Genomic DNA, 20979 nt, shown 5'->3' with positions numbered 1-20979 from the left:
TGAAGTAGCGTCTTTCCTCGTATCAGCTCTGTCTAGTTTTTCTCACGAGCCCTGTGGCTCAATTTTATTAAAGTCCTGCTCTTACTGCATGATCTACTGAAACTTTCAAATATCAAACACATTTCTTTTTTGGAAAACAAAAGAGAATAATGTTACATTTTTCCCACTATTTTGGGACTCCCCTCTTGAGGAGGGAGGGTGAATGAATTCTATCTACTTTGAAGTAAACTACACTGGCCAGGATTAAATTCTGAATCCAACTGAAGCAACAGTAAGAAGTAAGCACAGAGAATTTCATTATTTCGTGTGTAATAGGACTGAAGTTGTCTGTTACTGTAGGGGACTTTCCAGACTATCCCTCACAGAATCAGAATGGCAGGCAAAGTCAGGACCCCAAAGTAACAGTACCGTATTACAGTAGTTACCAATGGGGAGTAACAGCCAGATAATGCTGTGTAGACACAGAACATGAACAGTAAGTTTCTGACAGAAACAGTCACATACTCAGTGACTTGTCAAAACCACGGTAAAATATAAGGAACTGTCATCTCAGGGACCAGGCTGTTCAGTGTCATTGGAGGAGCCAACAGCTTGCTGACAGAGGATCGCCTCGGCACGTTTTGATAGATTAGACATCAAGGACAGGCCAATTTGGTGCCCAAGCCCAGGGCCAGAAGAAATCATGGGACAGCTGACTGAAAACCAGGCAGGAGGCCTGAGATACACTGAGGTTCCTTTCAGTCTGGTTTCCACGTCCCCTTGAGAACCCCAGCTTCAGAAGCGCCAATGTGTGTTCCTGCTCAACAGACAGAATCTTTAGATGATGATTCTGAAAGTAGGAACATTAATAAATGGTGGGTTTCCAGAAAGAGAAGGGGAAAAGCAGTTGGCTTTTTATGATAATGCAGGTAAGACCTCACATCCCTCAGATGACACCTGCATGACCGTTCTCGTTTTTCCTTAGTGCTGACTATCATAAAAGCATAAAGCCAGTCAGATTTGGGTAAGTTATTTGGAAATAGCACAAAACCTTCCATTTTCAGCTGGATCTAGCTGTCGCCAAGAGTTGCTCTCCTACAGAAGTCTCGAAATGACTGCTACACCAGCTTCTGCTCACGTGACTCTGCTCCCTTCCTCATGAAAATGGTGGGGTTTTCCCATCCTGAGTGAGTCTCAATTGTTCCTCACATCCCTTCCTTTCTTTTAAGTCTTCCTAGATCACCCCGACCTACCACTTACAGGCAAGCCTCAGTTTTCCCATCTATATAATGGGGACTAGAACGAATGTGGCCTTCCCTGGTGGCACTAGTGGTAAAGAACCCACCTGGCAACTGCAGGAGACATAAGAGACGCAGGTTCCATACCTGGGCCGGGAAGATCCCCTGGAGGAGGGCATGACAACCTACTCCCGTATTCTTGCCTGGAGAATCCCATGGACAGGGGAACCTGGCGGGCTATGGTCCATAGGGTTGCAAAGAGTTGGCACGACTGAAGCAACTTAGCATGCATGCACGCAGAATATAGTTGATGTTGTTTAGTCACTAAGTTGTTCCAACCCTTTTCCGACCCCATGGACCATGGCCTGCCAGGTTCCTCTGCCCATGGGATTCTCCAGGCAAGAACATGGGAGCGGGTTGCCATGCCCTCCTCCAGGGGATCTTCCTGATCCAGGCACTGAACCCACGTCTCCTGCATTGGCAGGCAGATTCTTTATCACTGACCCACCAGGGAGGCTCACTAGCACCTCCCAGGGAACATGAAGATAGTAAGGATGTGCAAATTTTGGCAACTGGTAGACCATAGATGTTTTGGGGGCTAACAAAAGTTATGGACCTTATCCCCACTAAATGTACATGTACAAATATTACACATCATGTTTAGGGAGTTCAGTAATACCATAAATCCCTATTTAGGGGGAAATGATTCAATTTTCTGAACAACAGTTATTTTTTGGCTACACCGCAAGGCTTTTGGGATTTTAGTTTCTCAACCAGGGACTGAACTTGTGCCCCTCGAGTGGAGGCGTGGAGTCCCCGTCACTGGACCACCAGGGAACTTGTTCCATCTTATAAAATGGCTTCAGAATTGCTAGTTCTAGCTCACTACCCTGTGACAAAAAAAATTACCAACTACTGTGCATTGTTTGTTTACAGTTCTTGTTATCAAAATACTGCTTTTCAAAGATATTTAGATTATTTTCTTCCTCATCTCCTCAGTGTTATTCATTTGCAACACAGTTAGGTTTATTTGTTACTGTTTGGATTCCATTTGGGGTTTTACCCACATCCTTGCTTTATATATTTGTTTATCTTTTGAGTATGGAAAACACCCATGTAGTTTTAAAAGTCAAAACTGCACAAAAAGCAACAGTCAGAGAAATGTCACTTCAACCCCATGTCCCATCCTCACCCTTTTCCACCCATCTGTGCAGATGATCAGTTAAATATTAGTTTTTGGATTCATCCTTCCTGTATGTCTTCTTGCGGAAGTGAGAAGACACGTTATATTCTTACGCCCTCTTCTTTCTCACCTGAAAGGCAACATGCAAGAGACGCTCTTCTGCACTTTGCTTTTTTCGACTTGACAACATATCCTGGCAAGCTCTCCAGGTCATTTCACGGAACTCTTCCTCATTGTTGTTATTATTTTTGTAGCTGCACAGTTTCCCACTGTGTGGATATACCATCAGTTCAGTTCAGTCACTCAGTCGTGTCCAGCTCTTTGTGGCCCCATGGACTGCAGCATGCCAGGCCTCCCTGTCCATCGCCAGTTCATGGAGCCTACTCAAACTCACGTCCATCACGTTGGTGATGCCATCCAACCATCTCATCCTTTGTTGTCCCCTCCTCCTCCCACCTTCCATCTTTCCCAGCATCAGGTCTTTTCCAATGAGTTGGTTCTTCACATCAGGTGGCCAAAGTATTGGAGTTTCAGCTTCAATATCAGTCCTTCCAATGAATATTCAGGACTGATTTCCTTTAGGATGGACTGGTTGGATTTCCTTGCAGTCCAAGGGACTCTCAAGAGTCTTGTCCAACACCACCAAAAGCATCAATTCTTTGGCACTCAGCTTTCTTTGTAGTCCAACTCTCACATCCATATATGACTACTGTAAAAACCATAGCTTTGACTAGGTGGACCTTTGTTGGTAAAGTAATGTCTCTGCTTTTCAATATGCTGTCTAGGTTGGTCAGAGCTTTTCTTCCAAGGAGCATTCATCTTTTAATTTCATGGCTACAGTCACCATCTGCAGTGATTTTGGAGCCAAGAAAATAAAGTCTCTCACTGTTTCCAATGTTTCCCTACCTATTTGCCATGAAGTGATGACACCAGATGCCATGATCTTGATTTTCTGAATGTTGAGCTTTAAGCCAACTTTTTCACTCTCCTCTTTCACTTTCATCAAGAGAATCTTTAGTTCTTCACTTTTTGCCATAAGGGTGGTGTCATCTGCATATCTGAGGTTGTTGATGTTTCTCCTGGCAATCTTGATTCCAGCTTGTGCTTCATCCAGCCCAGCATTTCTCAAGATGTACTTTGCATATAAGTTAAATAAGCAGGGTGACAATATACAGCCTTGACGTACTCCTTTTCCTATTGGAACCAGTCTGTTGTTCCATGTGCAGTTCTAACTGTTGTTTCTTGACCTGCATACAGATTTCTCAGGAGGCAGGTCAGGTGGTCTGGTTCCTTTTTCTTTTCTAAATCCAGCTTGAACATTGGAATTCATGGTTCATGTACTGTTGAAGCCTGGCTTGGAGAATTTTGAGCATTATTTTGCTAGCATCTGAGATGAGTGCAATTGTGCGGTAGTTTGAGCATTCTTTGGCATTGCCTTTCTTTGGGATTGGAGTGAAAACTGACCTTTTCCAGTCCTGTGGCCACTGCTGAATTTACAGATTTGCTGGCATATTGAGTTCAGCACTTTCACAGCATCATCTTTTAGGATTTGAAATAGCTCAACTGGAATTCCATCACCTCCACTAGCTTTGTTTGTAGTGATGCTTCCTAAGGACCACTTAACTTCACATTCCAGGATGTCTGGCTCTAGGTGAATGATCACACCATCGTGGTTATCTAGGTCATGAAGATCTTTTTTTTACAGTTCTTCTGTGTATTCTCTTCTTAATATCATCTGCTTCTGTTAGGTCCATACCATTTCTGTCCTTTATTGTGCTCATCTTTGCATGAAAAATTCCCTTGGTATCTCTAATTTTCTTGAAGAGATCTCGTCTTTCCCATTCTATTGTTTTCCTCTATTTCTTTGCATTGATTGCTGAGGAAGGCCTTCTTATCTCTCCTTGCTATTCTTTGGAACTCTGCATTCAGATGGGTTTATCTTTCCTTTTCTCCTTTGCCTTTAACTTCTCTTCTTTTCTCAGCTATTTGTAAGGCCTCATCAGACAACCATTTTGCCTTTTTGCATTTCTTTTTCTCGGGGATGGTCTTGATCCCTGCCTCCTGTACAATGTCACGAACCTCCGTCCACAGTTCTTCAGGCACTCTGTCTATCAGATATACCATAGTTTATTCTTTATTCATCCAGTGTGGTATTTAGGTTGTTTCTAATATTTTGCAATTACAAACGATACTGCAATAAATCACCTTGTGCACATGTATTTCTGTATTTTGGAGGTGTATCTTCATGCTAAATTCCTAGAAGGGCTGTTGGTTCAGAAAACCAGCACACAAGTCGTTTTGTTTGATGCTGCTGAGTCCCCCCTTCAGAAGGGTCGTACCGGTTCTCATTCCCATCAGCAGCATGGGAGCAGGCCTGGTTCTCCAGAGCTTCACCACAGAAATGTGCCAAGTTCTGGCTTCCACATGGACTGTGCCTGTATGGGGGCAGGGACAGTCAAGCCATGGCACCCAGAACGCATCACTTGTCAACAACTCCACAGCTGATGCCCGGGGCGGGTGACCGCCATGTCTTCCCTGCTGCAGCAGCCTCCTGTTTCTTCCTATAGTCTTAGCTCTACACAGCAGCCTGTGACCCTTCAGAAAGATCATTCCCTGTTCCTAATTCTTCAACAGCTTCCCAGCTCACTTAGAACAAAACCCAGACAGCTACCTTAGCTGCTGAAACCCTAAGAGTCTGGGCTCTGGCTTCATCTCCTGCCACTCTCCTCTCCACTCACTGCCCCAGCCTCACTGGCATCCTGCATGCTTGCTTGTGTGTGCCAAGGACCTCTGCCTTTGGTGTTCCTTCTCCCCAGATACCCGCGCGGCCCCTCCCTCACTTCCTTCAGGGCTGCTCAGGTGTCACTCTAGGTGACCTACGGGTTTCCCTGAACAACCCGCCTAGAACAGTATCCCCGCTCCATCCTCCACCTCCTCCCCTTGTTTTACTTTTCTTCATGACCCTCACCAACACCTGACATATATAAGGCTCATGAGGACAGGATCTTTTTTTGGTATACAATGAGCAGTCAATAAGTATACAGATTGTCCTTGACATACAATGGTTTGACTCACAACTTTCTGACTTTCTGATGGTATAAAAGTGATACACACTCAGTAGAAAACTGACTGATCTTTTCTTGGCTACTCATACGTGGTGCAGGACTCTGTCGTGATGCTGGGCAGCAGTCATGGGCCTCAGCTTCCAGCCATGCGAACACAAGCGTAAACAACCAGTACACTTACAGTCATCCTGCACCCAGACAGCCATTCTGTTCTTCACTCTCAGTACAGTATTCGATAAATTACATGAGACACTCAACACTTAATTATAAAACTGGCTTGATAAATAGTTGCTGATTGTTCAATAGCTCTATATAACGGTGTTGCTGCTGCTGCTAAGTCGCTTCAGTCATGTCCGACTCTGTGCGACCCCATAGATGGTAGCCCACCAGGCTCCCCCGTCCCTGGGGTTCTCCAGGCAAGAACACTGGAATGGGTTGCCAGTTCCTTCTCCAATGCATGAAAGTGAAAAGTGAAGTCGCTCAGTCATGTCCGACTCTTCGTGACCCTATGGACTGCAGCCCACCAGGCTCCTCCGTCCACGGGATTTTCCAGGCAAGAGTACTTCTAGTGAATGGAGATATGATGAAAAAACTGTAGCTGATTAGAATAGGATAAGTCATAAGCATGCTAAAATAATTACTACTCTAAAAACAAACCCAGGCAAGGTCCCAGTTCATTGGGAAAGAGGAAGGGGAGGAAGGGAGAGAGAATGGTTGCTTCTGAATCAAGAGAAGTGATCATCTACATACTTCCTTAGCTCCAAGAAGGTCATTCTGTTAGTGTTCGTATAACTAGTCAGCAGAGCATCTGAAAACAACTTCTGATAGCCAGTTCCTAGAAACCTTCATGGCGCTTGCTCAGATATCTGTGCTTTCTAAACACTCTTACACTTGGAAGACTGGTTCTCTGGTAATTCATTTCTTTCCCTAAATCCTGTCCAACCAGCCTAGGAGCTGGTGAGGAATGGAGTTTATGAGACTCAGCTTCGTCCAAGCAGAAGACGGTGTGATCTGACTTAGGCTGAGAAGGAGTCAGCCCCTGCAGACTCTAAATGTTGGCTACAACTTTAGGGGCAGCGACTCACTGAGCTCTGGAGATGTCGTAACCAGTAAGACCAAACCAGAACAAAAACTGAATATTACCACAAGTCAATGCAATAGTATAAAAGGAGCTTGTTTTCAAAGCAGTCTGCTGCAGAAAGCCAACGTGACATAATGGTCCAGGCAGTGCAGGGGAGATAAGAACACAGGCAAAGACGGTGAGTGATGGCAAAACGAACATGACCACTTCGGGCCTGGATTTACCCACATGATAGCTATAACTTAAAACTCACTCTCAAGCTGGAAAAGGGAGTGTGTTAGTAGCTAAGGCACCTGGGGGTTAAAAACATAAGATACATTTCGCTCAGTGTTTAGGTGTGGCCATTCTGAGGTAGCAAACATTATGTGAACAAATAAGATTTTATTCCTTTTCTGAGAATGTCAGGATGGGAAGTCATTCTCTGTTCTCACTCTGCAAAGAATTCCTGGAAGTTCTTCCCAACTTTGCACAAATATGACAAGGCTGTAATCCTGCTTACCATGTCTGCTGATAAACCGGATACAGCTTTCTACCACCAGAGGAATTGCCTGGCTGGAATCCTGAAAAGCCAGAGAAACAGAGCATTAGAATCTTCAGAGATAGCCCAGGGTCAGAGAAAAAGGACCAAAACGGTGTGGAGCTTGTCTCAGCTGGATGAGAGGCCTGACCACAAGAAGCATCCAGCCTGTGCTCTGAGCCCCAGAGCACACACACAACCACCCGCTTGGAATGCCTCACACAGAAGTCTTGCATTCAGCACGTCCCATATTGAACTAGTCATCTTTTATTCCCAACCAGCTCCCCGCCCCTGGCCATACAATCAATCAATAGATACATATATCCTACCTCCTAAATGTCCCTTAAGTCTATTATTTCCTTCCATCTCTACTGCCACCAGCCCAGCCCAGCCCACCAGTATGACCACTCCTACCCCTGTCTACTACCAATCAGTGCTTCTTCCCTTATACGTGGTTAGTGATCTTTAAAAGTGCTGTGTGCTTAGCGGCTCAGTCGTGGCCGACTCTTTGCGACCCCATGGTCTGTAGCCCACCAGGCTCCTCTGTCCGTGGGATTTCCCGGGCAAGAATCCTGGAGTGGGTTGCCGTGCCCTCCTCCAGTGGATCTTCCCGACCCAGGGATCGAACCTGGGTCTCCCGTATTGCAGGTGCTTTAAAAGTGCACATTTCATCAGTTACTCTCCAGGCTAAACTCTTTCAAAGACCTCTCGTTATTTTCTGTACACAGCCTTGTGTGTCCAGGGTCGCATCTTATCCAGGTTTACCTCCTTCTGCTCCTCCCCCAACTCTGTTTTGGCCACACTGGCCCCTCTTCTGCTCCTCAGTAAGTCCTCCTTTGCTCATAGATTTGAGGGAGTCATTCCTGCTGCTGGAAGCTCTCCTCACCCTGGACCCCCACCCACAGGGTCTCAGGGAAAGTATTACCTCCTTAGGAGTGCTTTTTTAGACTCCCCATACGAGATCAAAGCCCCTCTCTATGGGGTCTCAGTACCTGTTACTTGGTACTCTCAGTACCTGTATTTGGCCTTCACACCCTGATTATGACTTAACTGTGTGGGTATAAATATTTGTTTGCATTTTGTCACCATTACAGTTCGAGTTCCACAGGGCAGCCCCTATGTCAATTGTTGGTGGCCAGTGCTGGCTAGGATGCTTTCACATAGCAGGTGTTCAATTAATATCAGTGGAAGGTAGCAGGATGAATCCGCAGGAGCATCAGGATGGGGATTTGTTTGGTATAAAAGGCAAGAAAGAAAAAACCAACTCTTGGACACAGTAGAGACTAACTGGTACTAAACTAAGGCCTCCCAGATATCCATCTTTGCTCTGCCATTATGCTGGACAACCCTGCCATATATTTAACTTCTCTGGGCCTTAACTTGATATCTACCAACTGGGGAGGGGTTGGTGGTGAGGAGAGTAATATTTCCTATTGGTATATAAACATAGTGCTTTGCATTTACAAAAGAATTTACAGAGGTGTTGGGTGATGTATTAAGTGGTTTAGACGGGCTGTTCCTGGTAGCAACCCTACTGGGCATGTATTAATACTATCCTCATTTGACAAATGAGGAAATGAAGGCTTAGCAAGGTGAAATAGCTGCTTATGGACATAGCTGGTAAGTACAGATGCCAGGATTCGAATCCGGGCAGTCTCCCCCTGAGACCAAACATCTGACTACCACCCATACTGCATCACAGGAGCTTGGCAAACATAGCCAGGTGTGAATACCAACTATTACAGAAAATCCGTAGGGTTTTCTAATGCCGCTAAATGCATTAATAACTCAGCTCTAAGGAAGAAAAGGATCAGGCAGAATGACTTTAAACCTAGCTAGAAAGGGTTTTGGGCCTCCCTGGTGGCTCAGTGGTAAAGCATTCCCCTGCAGGAGACCTGGGTTCGATCCCTGGTCGGGACGATCCACTGGAGAAGGACACGGCACCCACTTCAGTGTTCTTGCCTGGGAAATCCCATGGACAGAGGAGCCTGGCGGGCTACAGTCCATGAGGTCGAAAGAATCAGACACGAATGAAGGACTAAACAACACAACAGAAAGGGCTTCAGATGTTCAGGACAGAGACTAAGTTCTCCATTGGGGTGGGTCCTGTGACTTCTGTCCATTTAACAGGTTTGTTTGTACCCCTCTCCTGGCTCTGAATTTTCTACTGTAGCCATGAGTTTGGCTGCAATCAGGGAAGCAACTGGCTCTCATGAAGAAGCCAGGCTGACAGAAGAGCCTGCTCCCAAGTGTGCTGGGAACCCATGATGCTGTCACAGGGAGTGGAGTGAGGCAAGGTGCAGCTGGAGTCAGGAAGGTCTCAGCGACCCAAATGCTCATCTCACGACCCCAGACCCGCCTGCTTCCTCCAGCCTTCCAGCTTCAGTAGCCAGGGTCTGCCTTCTTGTCGCCATCACTAATTATACCAGTCAGCCTAGGGTGATCTCAGAGGAAGAATTTTCATCGGCTTTTCCATACATGAAGAAAATGGGTTCCACTATAAAAAGCTCCCAAACCCCATTTTTTGGAGGTCTTTTCTATGTTTACAAACATTATTATACTTGTCATTTACCAATAGTAGCAGTGGTGATGAGGACAACGATGTGACCGTATGTAAAGTTTTTCTGGCCTTAAGTTTAAACATAATAAAGATCCTGAGGGAGGGAGGTCAGGCAGCACAGGTTCTGGGCTTCAGCGAGTTGTGTGAGTGCACAATCCTGCCTAGACTTGTGGGAGAAGGGACATCAATGGTAGTTAAAGGGAAGCGCGCAGGGTTGCAGAAAGCAGAGCACCAAAGATATTAAGCTGCGTGTCCGTGGCTACCAGTGGTACATCAGAAGCAGTTCAGAGGATAATAACCTCTTGCAGACAAAAGTGCACCAGAGGGGGCCTGTCCTACTGTGGAGGCATATTTTCCCCAGTCCCCACTGCTCCAGTGGAGCCTAAGAGTCCAGTGAAAACAAATACTGGACAAACTCATGAAGGCTTCAGACTCTCTTCTTGTAATGTTTCTGAAGTCTGAGTGAATTCACTTCCCCAGGACATGCCTGGTGAGGACTCTCACTTGGCCATCGATCATGCTGCACACAGCTGACTGCGCAGGGTCTCTGTGTGTTCCTGTTCAGTGCCTGTCTCTCCCTTTCTTCCTCTCCGCTTCCCTCCTCCAGTGTTAGAATCCATGTCAGTTTCATTCTTCTGATTATAGTCTTTTTGGTCATATAAGCCCAGGATTGGAAGGGGTCTTGAAGGATAACTGGGTCAAATCTCCATTCAATCAGAAGAAAGGAACTTTAAACCAAAAGTGGAGGGAGAAATGTAGCAAACACAACTTGGGAAAGATGGTAAAGCAGGGGCCCAGTGATTTGCAGGGGAAAACAATCAAGAAGGTGGCCAGAAATTGTCTAAATGTGCCACCGTTTGGCATAACTCCTCGCGCGTGGATTTCTCCAGGTACTGATCTTTGATACACTTGTCAGATTTCCACTTTCACCACGGGAGAAAACACTTGATTAGATGTCAGTAATAAGGAAAAAAGAGACATCAGCGTTCACATGTGGGGCTTCAGGGATTGTGAGGAATGGAGGGTCCCCCGTAAGAGAAGGAGAGAAGTAAGGAGAGGCGCTAAGGAACTGAAGATGTGGCTGGGAAGCTGAGGAGACAGACACTGAGGGTAGGGGGGCCAACTCAATTCCTGAGCACCAATGTCCTGCCTATTAGTTAGGAGTTGGATACAAAGACTCTGAACCACAGCAATACTGGACAAGTGGATGCTTTGGGAAGGAGAGAGGCAGATTCACCTAAGACAACGCAAGTGACAAGGCAGAGTATGGAGGGAAGTCAAAGGAGGGCAATGCCCACAACTCGAGAAACAGAGAGATGGGCCGGGAAAGAAGATATGGAAGCAACAGGAGAGAGAAAATTCTGGGCTTGATGGGAGGACGGACAGCTTAGAAAAAAGCAGTTGAGGATTCTTTTTTTTTTAAAGAAAAGTCAGATGGTGGACTTTTGGTGGAGTCAAAAACGACTGGAACCCATTGGGGACCCTCAAAAACAAAAGCTACTGGATTCTTCTTCTTCTTTGGCCAATTTGCCATCAACGACCAAACAAATTATATTTCCTGGTTACTTATATAAGATTATGTCTCTTCCAAGTTACTTACTATTTACCTTCCTGAGTATTTTAGAAAAACACTGACCCACCATTAGATTTGACCTGCTGGGAAAAAAGTGAATGAAACAAGGTCTGTACTTGACTGGGGTTTTGGGTGCACCTTGGAACCGAGTTCTGACACGAGTCTAGCACCAGGTAAGCGTGCCAGGCACAGCAGGGTGAAAACCAGATGGGCGCCACCCCTCCCTGATCACAGTCCAACCAGGGATGCACACCGCCAAAGTGTGGCCGCCGGCACTCCTCCCACCCAGGCTCCACCTCCTCACAGGAGGCTCAGTTTCAGTCCAGGAAATGAAAGGAACAAACTTCAAGTTCAATCCTGTTCTTACTTTTGAAGAAGGGGGCGGCAGGGGGGGATGGGCAGGGCTTGCTCCCTCTTTAAGATATCCACCTATTAATTTTAAATGTAATAAATGGTCTCTGGGAGGCACTTCATTCCTCTCTAGTTTTAAATGAAATGATGAAAGAAAGGGGGAGAAGAAATAAATACAGGAACAAGAGGAAAGAGAACTGCAATGACATTTTTATAATTTAAAAAATGTGTAATTGCATCTGATGGTGTTCTCATTAAAAGGAGATACAAAATAGAGAAGGGGAAAAAACCGTGACCACAAAGCAAAGGCAAGTGCAGCTGTGTTATCAACTTCCCCAGCTGGACCGCCCAGCCAGCTGAAGCAGTGAGATCGGCTGAAGATCCTGCGGGGGCTGCCATGGCCACAGAGACCGCTACATTCCATTATCTCCCTGTGGCTACAGCCACTGCGAATTACCCAAAATGATTTTTAAAGCCTGGATCAGCTTTCCCTTGAGTAGACACAAAGACATTTCTGAGCTCTCTCCACCCCCTCCCCCTTTCGTGGTCTCCTAGAGAAGGGGGCCACTTCAAAGACAGTTCTGGTCCAATCTGCCACAGTCAAACCAGATCTCTAGTATATAAGAGAGAGTAAATGGCCAGAGAGGAGAGAACCAGGTCAGAAAGATACCCATCCCTGCCCTACTAAGTCAATGAAGTTGCCGCAACATTAAACAGACTATGTCTAAGGGGCTTCCCAGGTGGCGCTAGTGGTAAAGAACAGGCCTACCAATGTAGGAGACATAAGAGACGTGGGTTCAATCCCTGGGTCAGGAAGATCCCCCAAAGAAGGAAATGGCAACCCACTCCAGTACTCATGCCTGGAGAATTCAATGGAGAGAGGAGCCTGGTGGGCTACAGTCCATACAGTCGCAAAGAGTCGGACACGACTGAAGCAACTTAGCATGCATGCATTATGACTAAACTGTACAGTCCAAACACTAGCATGAAGTCAGGAAAGTGTCTTCCCCATCCACCGTGGAGCTCCATAAATATCTGGGATGTCACCATTTTTACCAGACACACCTGGCTCTTGCAGGATCCTTACCTGTTTCCTCACAGTTGAGCTACGCCTGTGGTCAATGGGGAGGAAAAAGAGAAAACGGGATTAAAAACAATCTGTGAGGTGGCTAATGAAATAAGTCACATTAATCAGCTCAGGTCCAGAAGTGGCTAAGAGACTTGATAAGTTACCTTTCAAATAAAGCCCAATCAAGTGCTTTTCACAAAAGCTTAGAGGTCTCTGCTTTTAATGTCTGCCACCATTCAAAAGAAGACTCGGAAAGAACTGGCTCAATTCGCAGTAAAATATGTATGGGTTAGACAACAGAAGACCTCTGTGTGCAAGGAGACACTAATAAACACCAAAGGAAGCTATGGTTTTCTTTCTTTTGAAAATCCTTAGGGAAAAGTTAGGGAGTGATTTTCCTGGAATTTAGAGGGTAGAGGGTCCAGACTGGAAGGAATCTTGGTGATTCCATAGGTCAATGCTTTTCAGGCCGTGTTTAGCCTTGGAAGCCTTTCCTCCAAGGGAATCTGATTCAGACAGCAACCTCCCAAGCAAGGAGAGCAGCTCTATCTCTCTGAGCAAAGGCAGGAGGTAGGGACCAGAGCTGGGCTGCTGGGCACTGTCTGCCCCTTCCACTAGGCTGCTCTTAAGGAACTCTCTGGAATCCTAGAGCTTCCTGATCTAGGTGAATGCTCTCTCTTGTCTTATAGATGAGGAGCTGGAGTTCAGAGAGGGGAAGAGAACAGCCCAAGGTCACACAGTGAATAAACCCAGCATAAGGAAATTCAGCTCAGCTCTTTTCACTCCTATAGAGCCTTCCGCAGATATGGAACTTCAGGTGAACTCAGACTAAGATCTATCACCAAGAAGACAGAATCCCATTATCCTGATTCCCTCCAGTCAACAAGACCAGTATATTAGTGGGATCTTTATTGTAATCCACAATGACAAAATGATGAAAGGCAAATGAAGGCATTTTTGAATAATGAGCCTATAATTGTTAACGACCTCATGATTATTGTACGTGCTGGCAGATATAAGTGGTTATATATAATGGGCTAACCTGGGGTCTCTAAGGAGTCCAGCTCATGAAAGCTCTTTCCCCCATTAAATCGGCACATTTGTAGGCATCTGAGAACCACTGGCTGAATGAAAGCCTTGCGATCTGCCAACTCATGCGTTTTCTCATAGCAGCTCCATGACTGAGAGGGAAAATATTTGGCTGGGGTGGGGAGGGCGGGGAAGGTGGGGAAAGACTGGGAGGGCTGCATACTTGTACATCAGGCGAGGATTTGTACCAATGCTGTTGGCGAGCAATGCAATGTAATATTTCATTATCCAGCGACACTCACTATTAGAGACTGTCATCTTTTCCATGTATAAAAAAATTCTCAGGTCAAAGGCTATCTTCTGATCTTCCTTCCCTGGGTCAGAGACTTCCCAAAACCCACATGGTGAAGTCTAGACACTCAGGTGAGGTTTCCAGGGTCCTCCAGCATTGACCATTTCAGGTCACTGGGAGTATTTCAGCAAATGGTAATTCACTTCACTCAGTTCTGCTCAGCAAACCTCATTTCCATTTGAGGCCAGATGGGGTCAGCAAGGCAAAGGGATGGAAGCCACCCTAGCCCTAGGCCACTCCTAGGCCATCCAATGCCCCTAGCTCAGCTCCTTGGCTCCTTACCCTCCCAAGAAGGGTCTCTCTCCATCCCCACCCAGGGCTGTCCCAGGCCACACCTACCTGGCCAGACTGCAGTCTGTCCGCTGACCTGTTGGAAAGACAAAGGCAAAAAGCACGTGTTGAAGCAAATGAGGTGAAAGGGGAGAGCTGCTCCCAGGAATGACAGTGTCTGTCCGTCTCCCCAGGGAGCCTCTAGCCTCACGCTGTGACTAGACTTCCAGGCGAAAAAGAAGCCAGCACCCAGGGCCTCTTTCTGGGCAAGTGCTGTTCCTGCTGCTTGTTCCCAGCCCAGGGCTGCTGGTGTCCTGAAACGCTGGGCTTGCCGAGTCTGCTTCCCAGCGGGAAAATGGGTGGACACAAGGGAAAATAGTAAGGCAGGTCATACCTCAGAGAACAAATTATTAGAAACCTTCCCAGAGATGAAATTTAGCTTTTCTTCTCTGTGTACTTGTGTGTATATGGTGGGGAGGGAGGGACAAGCTTGCTTGCCCTTCAATATATGAACACACACACACACATACACACACACACACGTGTGCTTGAGGGTGGAGGGTGGAAGGCAAAGAAGGAAGGAATAGTTATTTGCGGAGAATATGCTCCATATGTGGAAGCTCTCCTTTTAGATACTAAACCCTCAGTGCCAGCAGGTTGGGCTGCATGAGATTTAAAATGCTGATACTGCTATTAGACTGGGGCTCTCGATCCAACAGCGGGCCCTACTACTAAATTGAAAGGATCACAGCCAGCCTTAAAAAATGAGATTGAAGATCTTAACATTCATCTGAAGTATTCTCATGCTTTTAAAAACTTGGGCCATTATGTAATCTGTGTTGCTTTTTTTGGGTCCACAGTTAACCGAGCTTGGTCTGTATGAGACTGTATTAGATACACCAGGCAAAGTGTAAGCAAGAACTGAGCTGGAGGACAGATCAGCTCCCATGTTCCTGGAAAGGCAACTGTAAGGGTAGGGGGAGGGCAGGGCTCTATCTTGGCTTTAAAGGTTGCTAATTGTTGGTTACAGTTCAGCTCATCTAGAACAACACCCTCCCCCACCCCAACAGTCTCTCTTACTAAATGCTCAGCTTTCATCTGCAAAAATATTATTCCAAGCCATTATTTCCAACATCTGTCCCATTTCCATTCTGGAATATTCATACACATCAATTATCCCTCTGTGGCAAGTACAAGGGGCTCTTGCGTTTTGATGACAAATGCATACAGAAGGCAGGGACATGATGACTTGCACACAGGAAGATCTATTTTTTTCCTTATTGCCAGAACTTGTCATCTCTTGATGAAGGCAATGTGCAGCACTAATGAATGGTCGCCAGCCTTCGCTCCCTGTAGTAGCACATTTGGTAATATGCACGTGTGTTGCAAACCCATTCTCTCTCTCATACACACACATACACACAGTCTCTCTCACACTCTGAGGCTTGTTCCCCATCTCACGTATGGGTCATGCTTAGACTATCTTGGCAAAAAGAAATCACAGTTGTAATTTGTTTCAAATAGTTCTGGGCATTCTTTCCTCTGATTCCCCACAGAGCAACCTGCTAACCCAAGAGTAAAGACTTTCTATAAGCAAAGTTTAGACCTGTTCAGCCTGAGTCCCTTGGGTGTGTATGTGGGGTGGGGGGTGGGGGGTTGTGGGGAGAAGAAAACAGAAGTTACTTAACAGGCTTTCATCACATAAAAGAAAATGCATTAAAAATCACAAGATCAAAGACATTAGAGATAAAAGAATTAATCACCAGGGGAAATCGTTCAGGGCAGGAGAACAGGATAAGAAGGGTGGGTTAGGAGGCTCTGGAATGGAAAGTGGGGCTCTGATTCCTGGGGCCTTTGAGCCAATGAGCACGGTATACTTGTCTAGATTCTGCACTCAGTCTGAGGAGAGCTCAAGAATTGATTTGAGAACATCCGACCTCTGTGAGAACGCAGCTTTTGCCTTTCACTGCTGGTACTACCTGTCCCGGCCCCCATCTTTAAGTGAGGAGATCAGTGGGGCAAGGAGGAGTGGGCAGGGCATTCAGAGGCATCCCTGACCTGGGAATCCCATTAATCAGAGGGTGCTGAGAGCTGGGCAGGAGAGCTGGGCAGGGTGCCAAAAATCCCAGGGAAGCTTCTCTTTCAACTTCTGCCTTCTGTTTGACAGCTGAGGATAAAGTCCAGAGTGCCAGTCCAGCCCTCTGCCTTGCTACTTTCCAGGGTCTGATTAAAATCATCTTATGAGACCAGACAGTCCGCTCAGCACCAGAGCCTCCACCTGGCTAAAGCAAGGAGAGGGCTGCTTCTGAGCCCCAGGACGCTTCAAAGCAAGAGAGAAGCACTGCCCACCCTGACGCTACTGACAGCTGCAGTCTGCCCAGCACCCCACCCTTGGGACGCCTCTCCTCCGCTCAGAGCAGCTGTGTAGCTCACCTCACAGCTCCCCACCCTCTAGATCCAGCCTCCGTCCTGCCACAGAGAAGCTGACAGTTTGACCAAAGGGCCTGGAGAGGAAAGGACCCATCAGCTACTTGGCCTAGGTAGCAGCAGAGGAGGCACAGGAGGGGGTGGAGCGCAGGCACGCTCCATTGAAACGAATAGCTGATGCACACTGGTGCTTCATTAAGCACGGGCCTTGCCCCATTACTCAGGCAGTCATCTGGGGCGTGTGCTTCCACATCGAACAGGCGAGGAAAAGCAATGCGTTCACATAACCAGATCGGGGCCACTCTGCTAAGGAGGGGGGCAGGTGCTCAGCACTAGGGCCAGGACCCGGCCTGCCCCTTGCTGCCAAGTCTCCCGCAGAGCCCACACTCACTCTCTCCCAGGGTTTTCTGGAGAAGGTCGTGCTTGGCTTGTAGCTTGGTGATGAGGTTCCTGCCCTCCAGGTATTCCTTCATTTTCTGTAAGGCAAGAGGAGGACAGAGAACATTCAGACTCCAGAAGGGGAGGAAAAAAAAAAATCACAGACGCTCAGCTGTACAATTCCCTTTCTAAGAGGGCTTTTGGTTTCTGACCCAATTTCCACTGGGTTCCTTTTTTATTTTTTTTAAAGGCCGTGAGCATCTGAGCAGCTGCTGATTTTCCTGGTGGATTAGTGTCCTGCTTTATGTCTTCCTAGGAGCTCCACGTCGGCCACTGAAAGAAACTGTCTCCTTGAGTCCGAGCCCCGCATCCATCTTTTTCAGCTCCACTGAAGAGCTGAGGGTGGAGGGACTCACGGAGCCCCGCCTTCCTGTGGAGAGGACACACACCTGCGGCTGGTCAGCTTGTCCCCTCTCCTGACACCCTCCCCTCCAGGCCCCTCCCAGGGTGCATTCCTTCACACCAGCAGCAGTGTCAAGGCTCAGCCCAGCCCAGCACTCAGAGCATCTCTATCTGAGCTGTATTTTAATCGGCCTGCTCCTCTATTCTGCATGGAGTCTCTGCAGAAAGCTTGGGTTTTCTGAGCACACAGAAGGAGGGGCTGCCACACCCCACTTGCATAACACACACTGGAGGTTCCAAACACAGATGAGGTTTATGGAAATGCGATCCCATCTGCTCTAACAGTCGAAATATGACTGCTGCACTGCACTTTGTGACTGACTTCTCTCAACCCTTGTCTGCTCAGTGAGAGACTGTATTTCCCTGGACAATTCAGCCAATCTTCCAAACAACCCTATGAACCATGATAACCATTATCCCCATTTTACGGATGAGGACGCTGAGATTTGGGGAGATTCAGTAAGTGGCTTTAGGTCAAACAATTAGTGAGTGGTGGAGCTAGTCTCCATATACGGAGTTAGGCAATACAATATGTGCTTTTATTTTTTAATTTATTTTTTGGCCACGCTGCGCGGCACGTGGGATCTTCATTCCTGGACCAGGGATCGAACCTACACCTACTGTAATGGAAGTTCGGAGTCGTAACCGCTGGACTGACAGGGAAGTCCCCAGTGTGTGCTTTTAACCGTTATGAAAAAGTGCTTGATCTGCTACGGTGCAGAGCAGAAGGAGAGAAGCAGAATAAAACCAGTTTTTAGAGTACTTTAGCATGCATTTGACTTCCAGGATAACTGCATACAGCCCACAGGGATGACATCATTGTTTCCTTACTGCAGATGAGGACAGACAGGGGTGCTGCTGACGGCTGCAAGCCCGTAAGTGGTTGTGCCAAGCCCAGATCCCAAGCCTCTGGACTCTCATCACGGTGTCTTTCCCACCCCACCCCACTGCTGTTCACGGGCATCTCAGTTTGCCTTGGATGTCTTCTGCTGCAATGGTTCATCTGCTGGGTCGAGGTCATCTGCCCACCTCTAAACTCAGGCAAAACTGCAGTGTCTCCCCGAGTGTGTGATCTGTGAATCACTGGTGATCCATAAAGTAGTTGAAGAGGTAAGTGGATATAACACTTAAAATGATAATTGTTCTGCCTTTTTTTTAATGTACGAACCAAAAAGTATAGATCAAGCCTTTGGGGTGAAAGTAGAAAGAAAAGGTGCAAAAACTGTGAGTTACTTTTCATCTCTTTACCTTTCTGTGCAGTGTGAACTTTTAACTGAGTGCACATTTCTCTCTCCCCCTTATAAAAACACAGAAAAACGCAGCTTTCTCTGGGGTGCTCATCTTCACCCGCCCACGTTCACCCAGCTGCTCCTGCGTAGACGTTGGCAAGTCTCTGACAGCACTTCTCACCCGGCCCTGTCATGGAGGCTTTGTCGCTCCTGTCTCTTTCCCTCCAGATGGTCCCCTCTCTGTGGCTGGAGACCATGGCATTCATTATTCTTCGTGTCCCTGATACTTAGCACTGTGCCCAGCGGACAGCAGACACTCAACAAATCCTTGAAAATTAGTAAATAAATGAATAGTCTCACTTCCCTCTGGCTAGAACCTTCCTCAGCAGTGACAAACCATGCCTTCAAGCATGCCCCTACTCTCTGAATTAAATAGAAGACAAACAAAAAACAAGCCCTACGCCACGTCATTTCTGAGGCTTTCCTCACGACCCGTTCCCTCTGCTCCCTTGTGCTTCCGCACAAGAACATCTGCTTAAAAACAGGCTCTGTTGTCACCTTCCTCATCCCATCTGCTCCAGCTGCCAGCTCACCTGCTGTCAGTCTTCCCGGCGTGACACCCTAATCCCCAACCAATGCCAACTGTGAAGCCCGGAACAGTACTTCAGGGCTCAGAGGTGAAACACCTTCAGGAAACATCCACTGTGAATACCTGAACCACCAAAGGCCCCCGTTTGGAAGTTCATCCCAAGGAGACTCTAAAGGCTTCCTAATGAGGGAAAATTCGCCCATGGTAACCCTTAAAATGAGACCAGAGTGCTCAGAAAACAGCCCAAATTCTGAAAGGAGATGCAAACTCCTTCCTGTCACTCATGTGTATACTTGTGATATCAGAAATCATTTTTTTCATTCATGTTCACAGTTCGCTGCTTAACTCTGGCTCTCACTCAGTGAACCATTAAAATAAATAACAATCTGATAAAGAGGTATGATGAATTACCTTTTCGGGTTCCACTAAATCCTAAAGGATCAAAAGCTGTGTCAAGGTATGACCTACATCCCTAATAGTGGAAACAGTGGTAGGAAGTTTTCCATCTGGGCAAGCTGGGGATGCGGAGGTAAAAGCATCCTATTTGCAGGCATATCATTTATCACTTTCCTGTCCCACCCATAATGCGCTCATCTCTACAAGAGGTCAGCTGCGAGAGTAACCGGACTTTCCTGGAGGAGCTTGCTTAGCAGCGTCCGGTGCTGCTGTTCTGACACACAGCTGAGGATGAGGCAGAAAGGTGGCTTTTCAATGATTTCTGGAGACCAAGGGCCAAAAGAACTGTTCACGGGTAATTTCAAAATCCTTCCTTGGGCAATGAGAGTCATTTTCCTTATCTAAACCATGTCCCAATATTAGGTAATTAATTTTCTTTCATTCCACTTCCTCTACCCTGCTCCTCTCTCCAAACCTCTAAAGGTAGAGTGATCACCTGGACCTTTCCTCAGTGGAGAAGAAAGAAAAGGATCACGGTCAATTCCAGATCACCAAAATGAAGTCAAATTCCTAAAACACAGCCTGACTGCCACACCCCGTGAGCTGCTCCCACCCGCCCCACTCCCATCATTTAACCCTCAATATTACCAAAACTGAGAATTTCGTCCAAAAGGAGAAAGGGAAGCAAGAGTCTATTGGATGATTTTGGTTTTTGCCATTGTGAACCTTCAATTCAGTTTTTATGATCTCATTAATTTCTTTCTTAATAATTCTTAATTTAGTATTAACAGTCAGTGATGAGTTTTATTCACTGAAAAGGATTAGTATGATACTTTTTCTTTCTGAGCCCACCATCCCTTACAGACATTTTAACTGTAGTAAGATGAAGAAGGCTAAGTTGGTATATTTGAGTCCTACCACTTGTTACTCTTCTGACCTTGGGCAAGTCACTTAACTCCCAGAACTTAAGTTTCCCCAACTGAAAAATGGGGATAATATCTTTTTTCACAAGGGTTCAAGATGAAATAAAGATAACAAACATGACTGTGATGCCAACCAGTAGATACTCAAAAGTGTTCCTTACACAGAATCACTTGGTCAACTAACTGAAAAACAGCCCTTCCCTCAATTTCTTTGCTCTATGCTAATACTTAAGAAAGCTTGGCAATTCCCTGGTGGTCCAGTGGTTAGGACTTTCACTGCCAAGGGCCTGGGGTTCAATCTCTGGTTG

The 20979-nt window shown here is 46.5% G+C and overlaps 1 protein-coding gene across 5 annotated transcripts in view; it reads right to left on the bottom strand.

The window, feature by feature from the left end:
• The window catches only part of SRGAP2 (SLIT-ROBO Rho GTPase activating protein 2), a 254526-nt gene that overhangs the window by 30692 nt on the left and 202855 nt on the right, over window positions 1-20979 (bottom strand). For all 5 annotated transcript variants that reach the window (XM_005891655.3, XM_070384585.1, XM_070384587.1 and 2 more), the window contains exons 11-14: window positions 17086-17170; window positions 14337-14364; window positions 12635-12659; window positions 7046-7106 (exon numbers count right to left, since the gene is read on the bottom strand). In XM_005891655.3, the coding sequence (XP_005891717.2) occupies window positions 7046-7106; window positions 12635-12659; window positions 14337-14364; window positions 17086-17170 (199 nt within the window). The remainder of the gene's footprint in view (window positions 1-7045; window positions 7107-12634; window positions 12660-14336; window positions 14365-17085; window positions 17171-20979) is intronic.

Source organism: Bos mutus, chromosome 16 (assembly GCF_027580195.1).
Source record: "Bos mutus isolate GX-2022 chromosome 16, NWIPB_WYAK_1.1, whole genome shotgun sequence".
NCBI lineage: Eukaryota > Metazoa > Chordata > Mammalia > Artiodactyla > Bovidae > Bos > Bos mutus.
The sequence above is the reverse complement of the archived record's forward strand: the minus strand, read 5'-3'. Positions and strand labels throughout refer to the sequence as shown.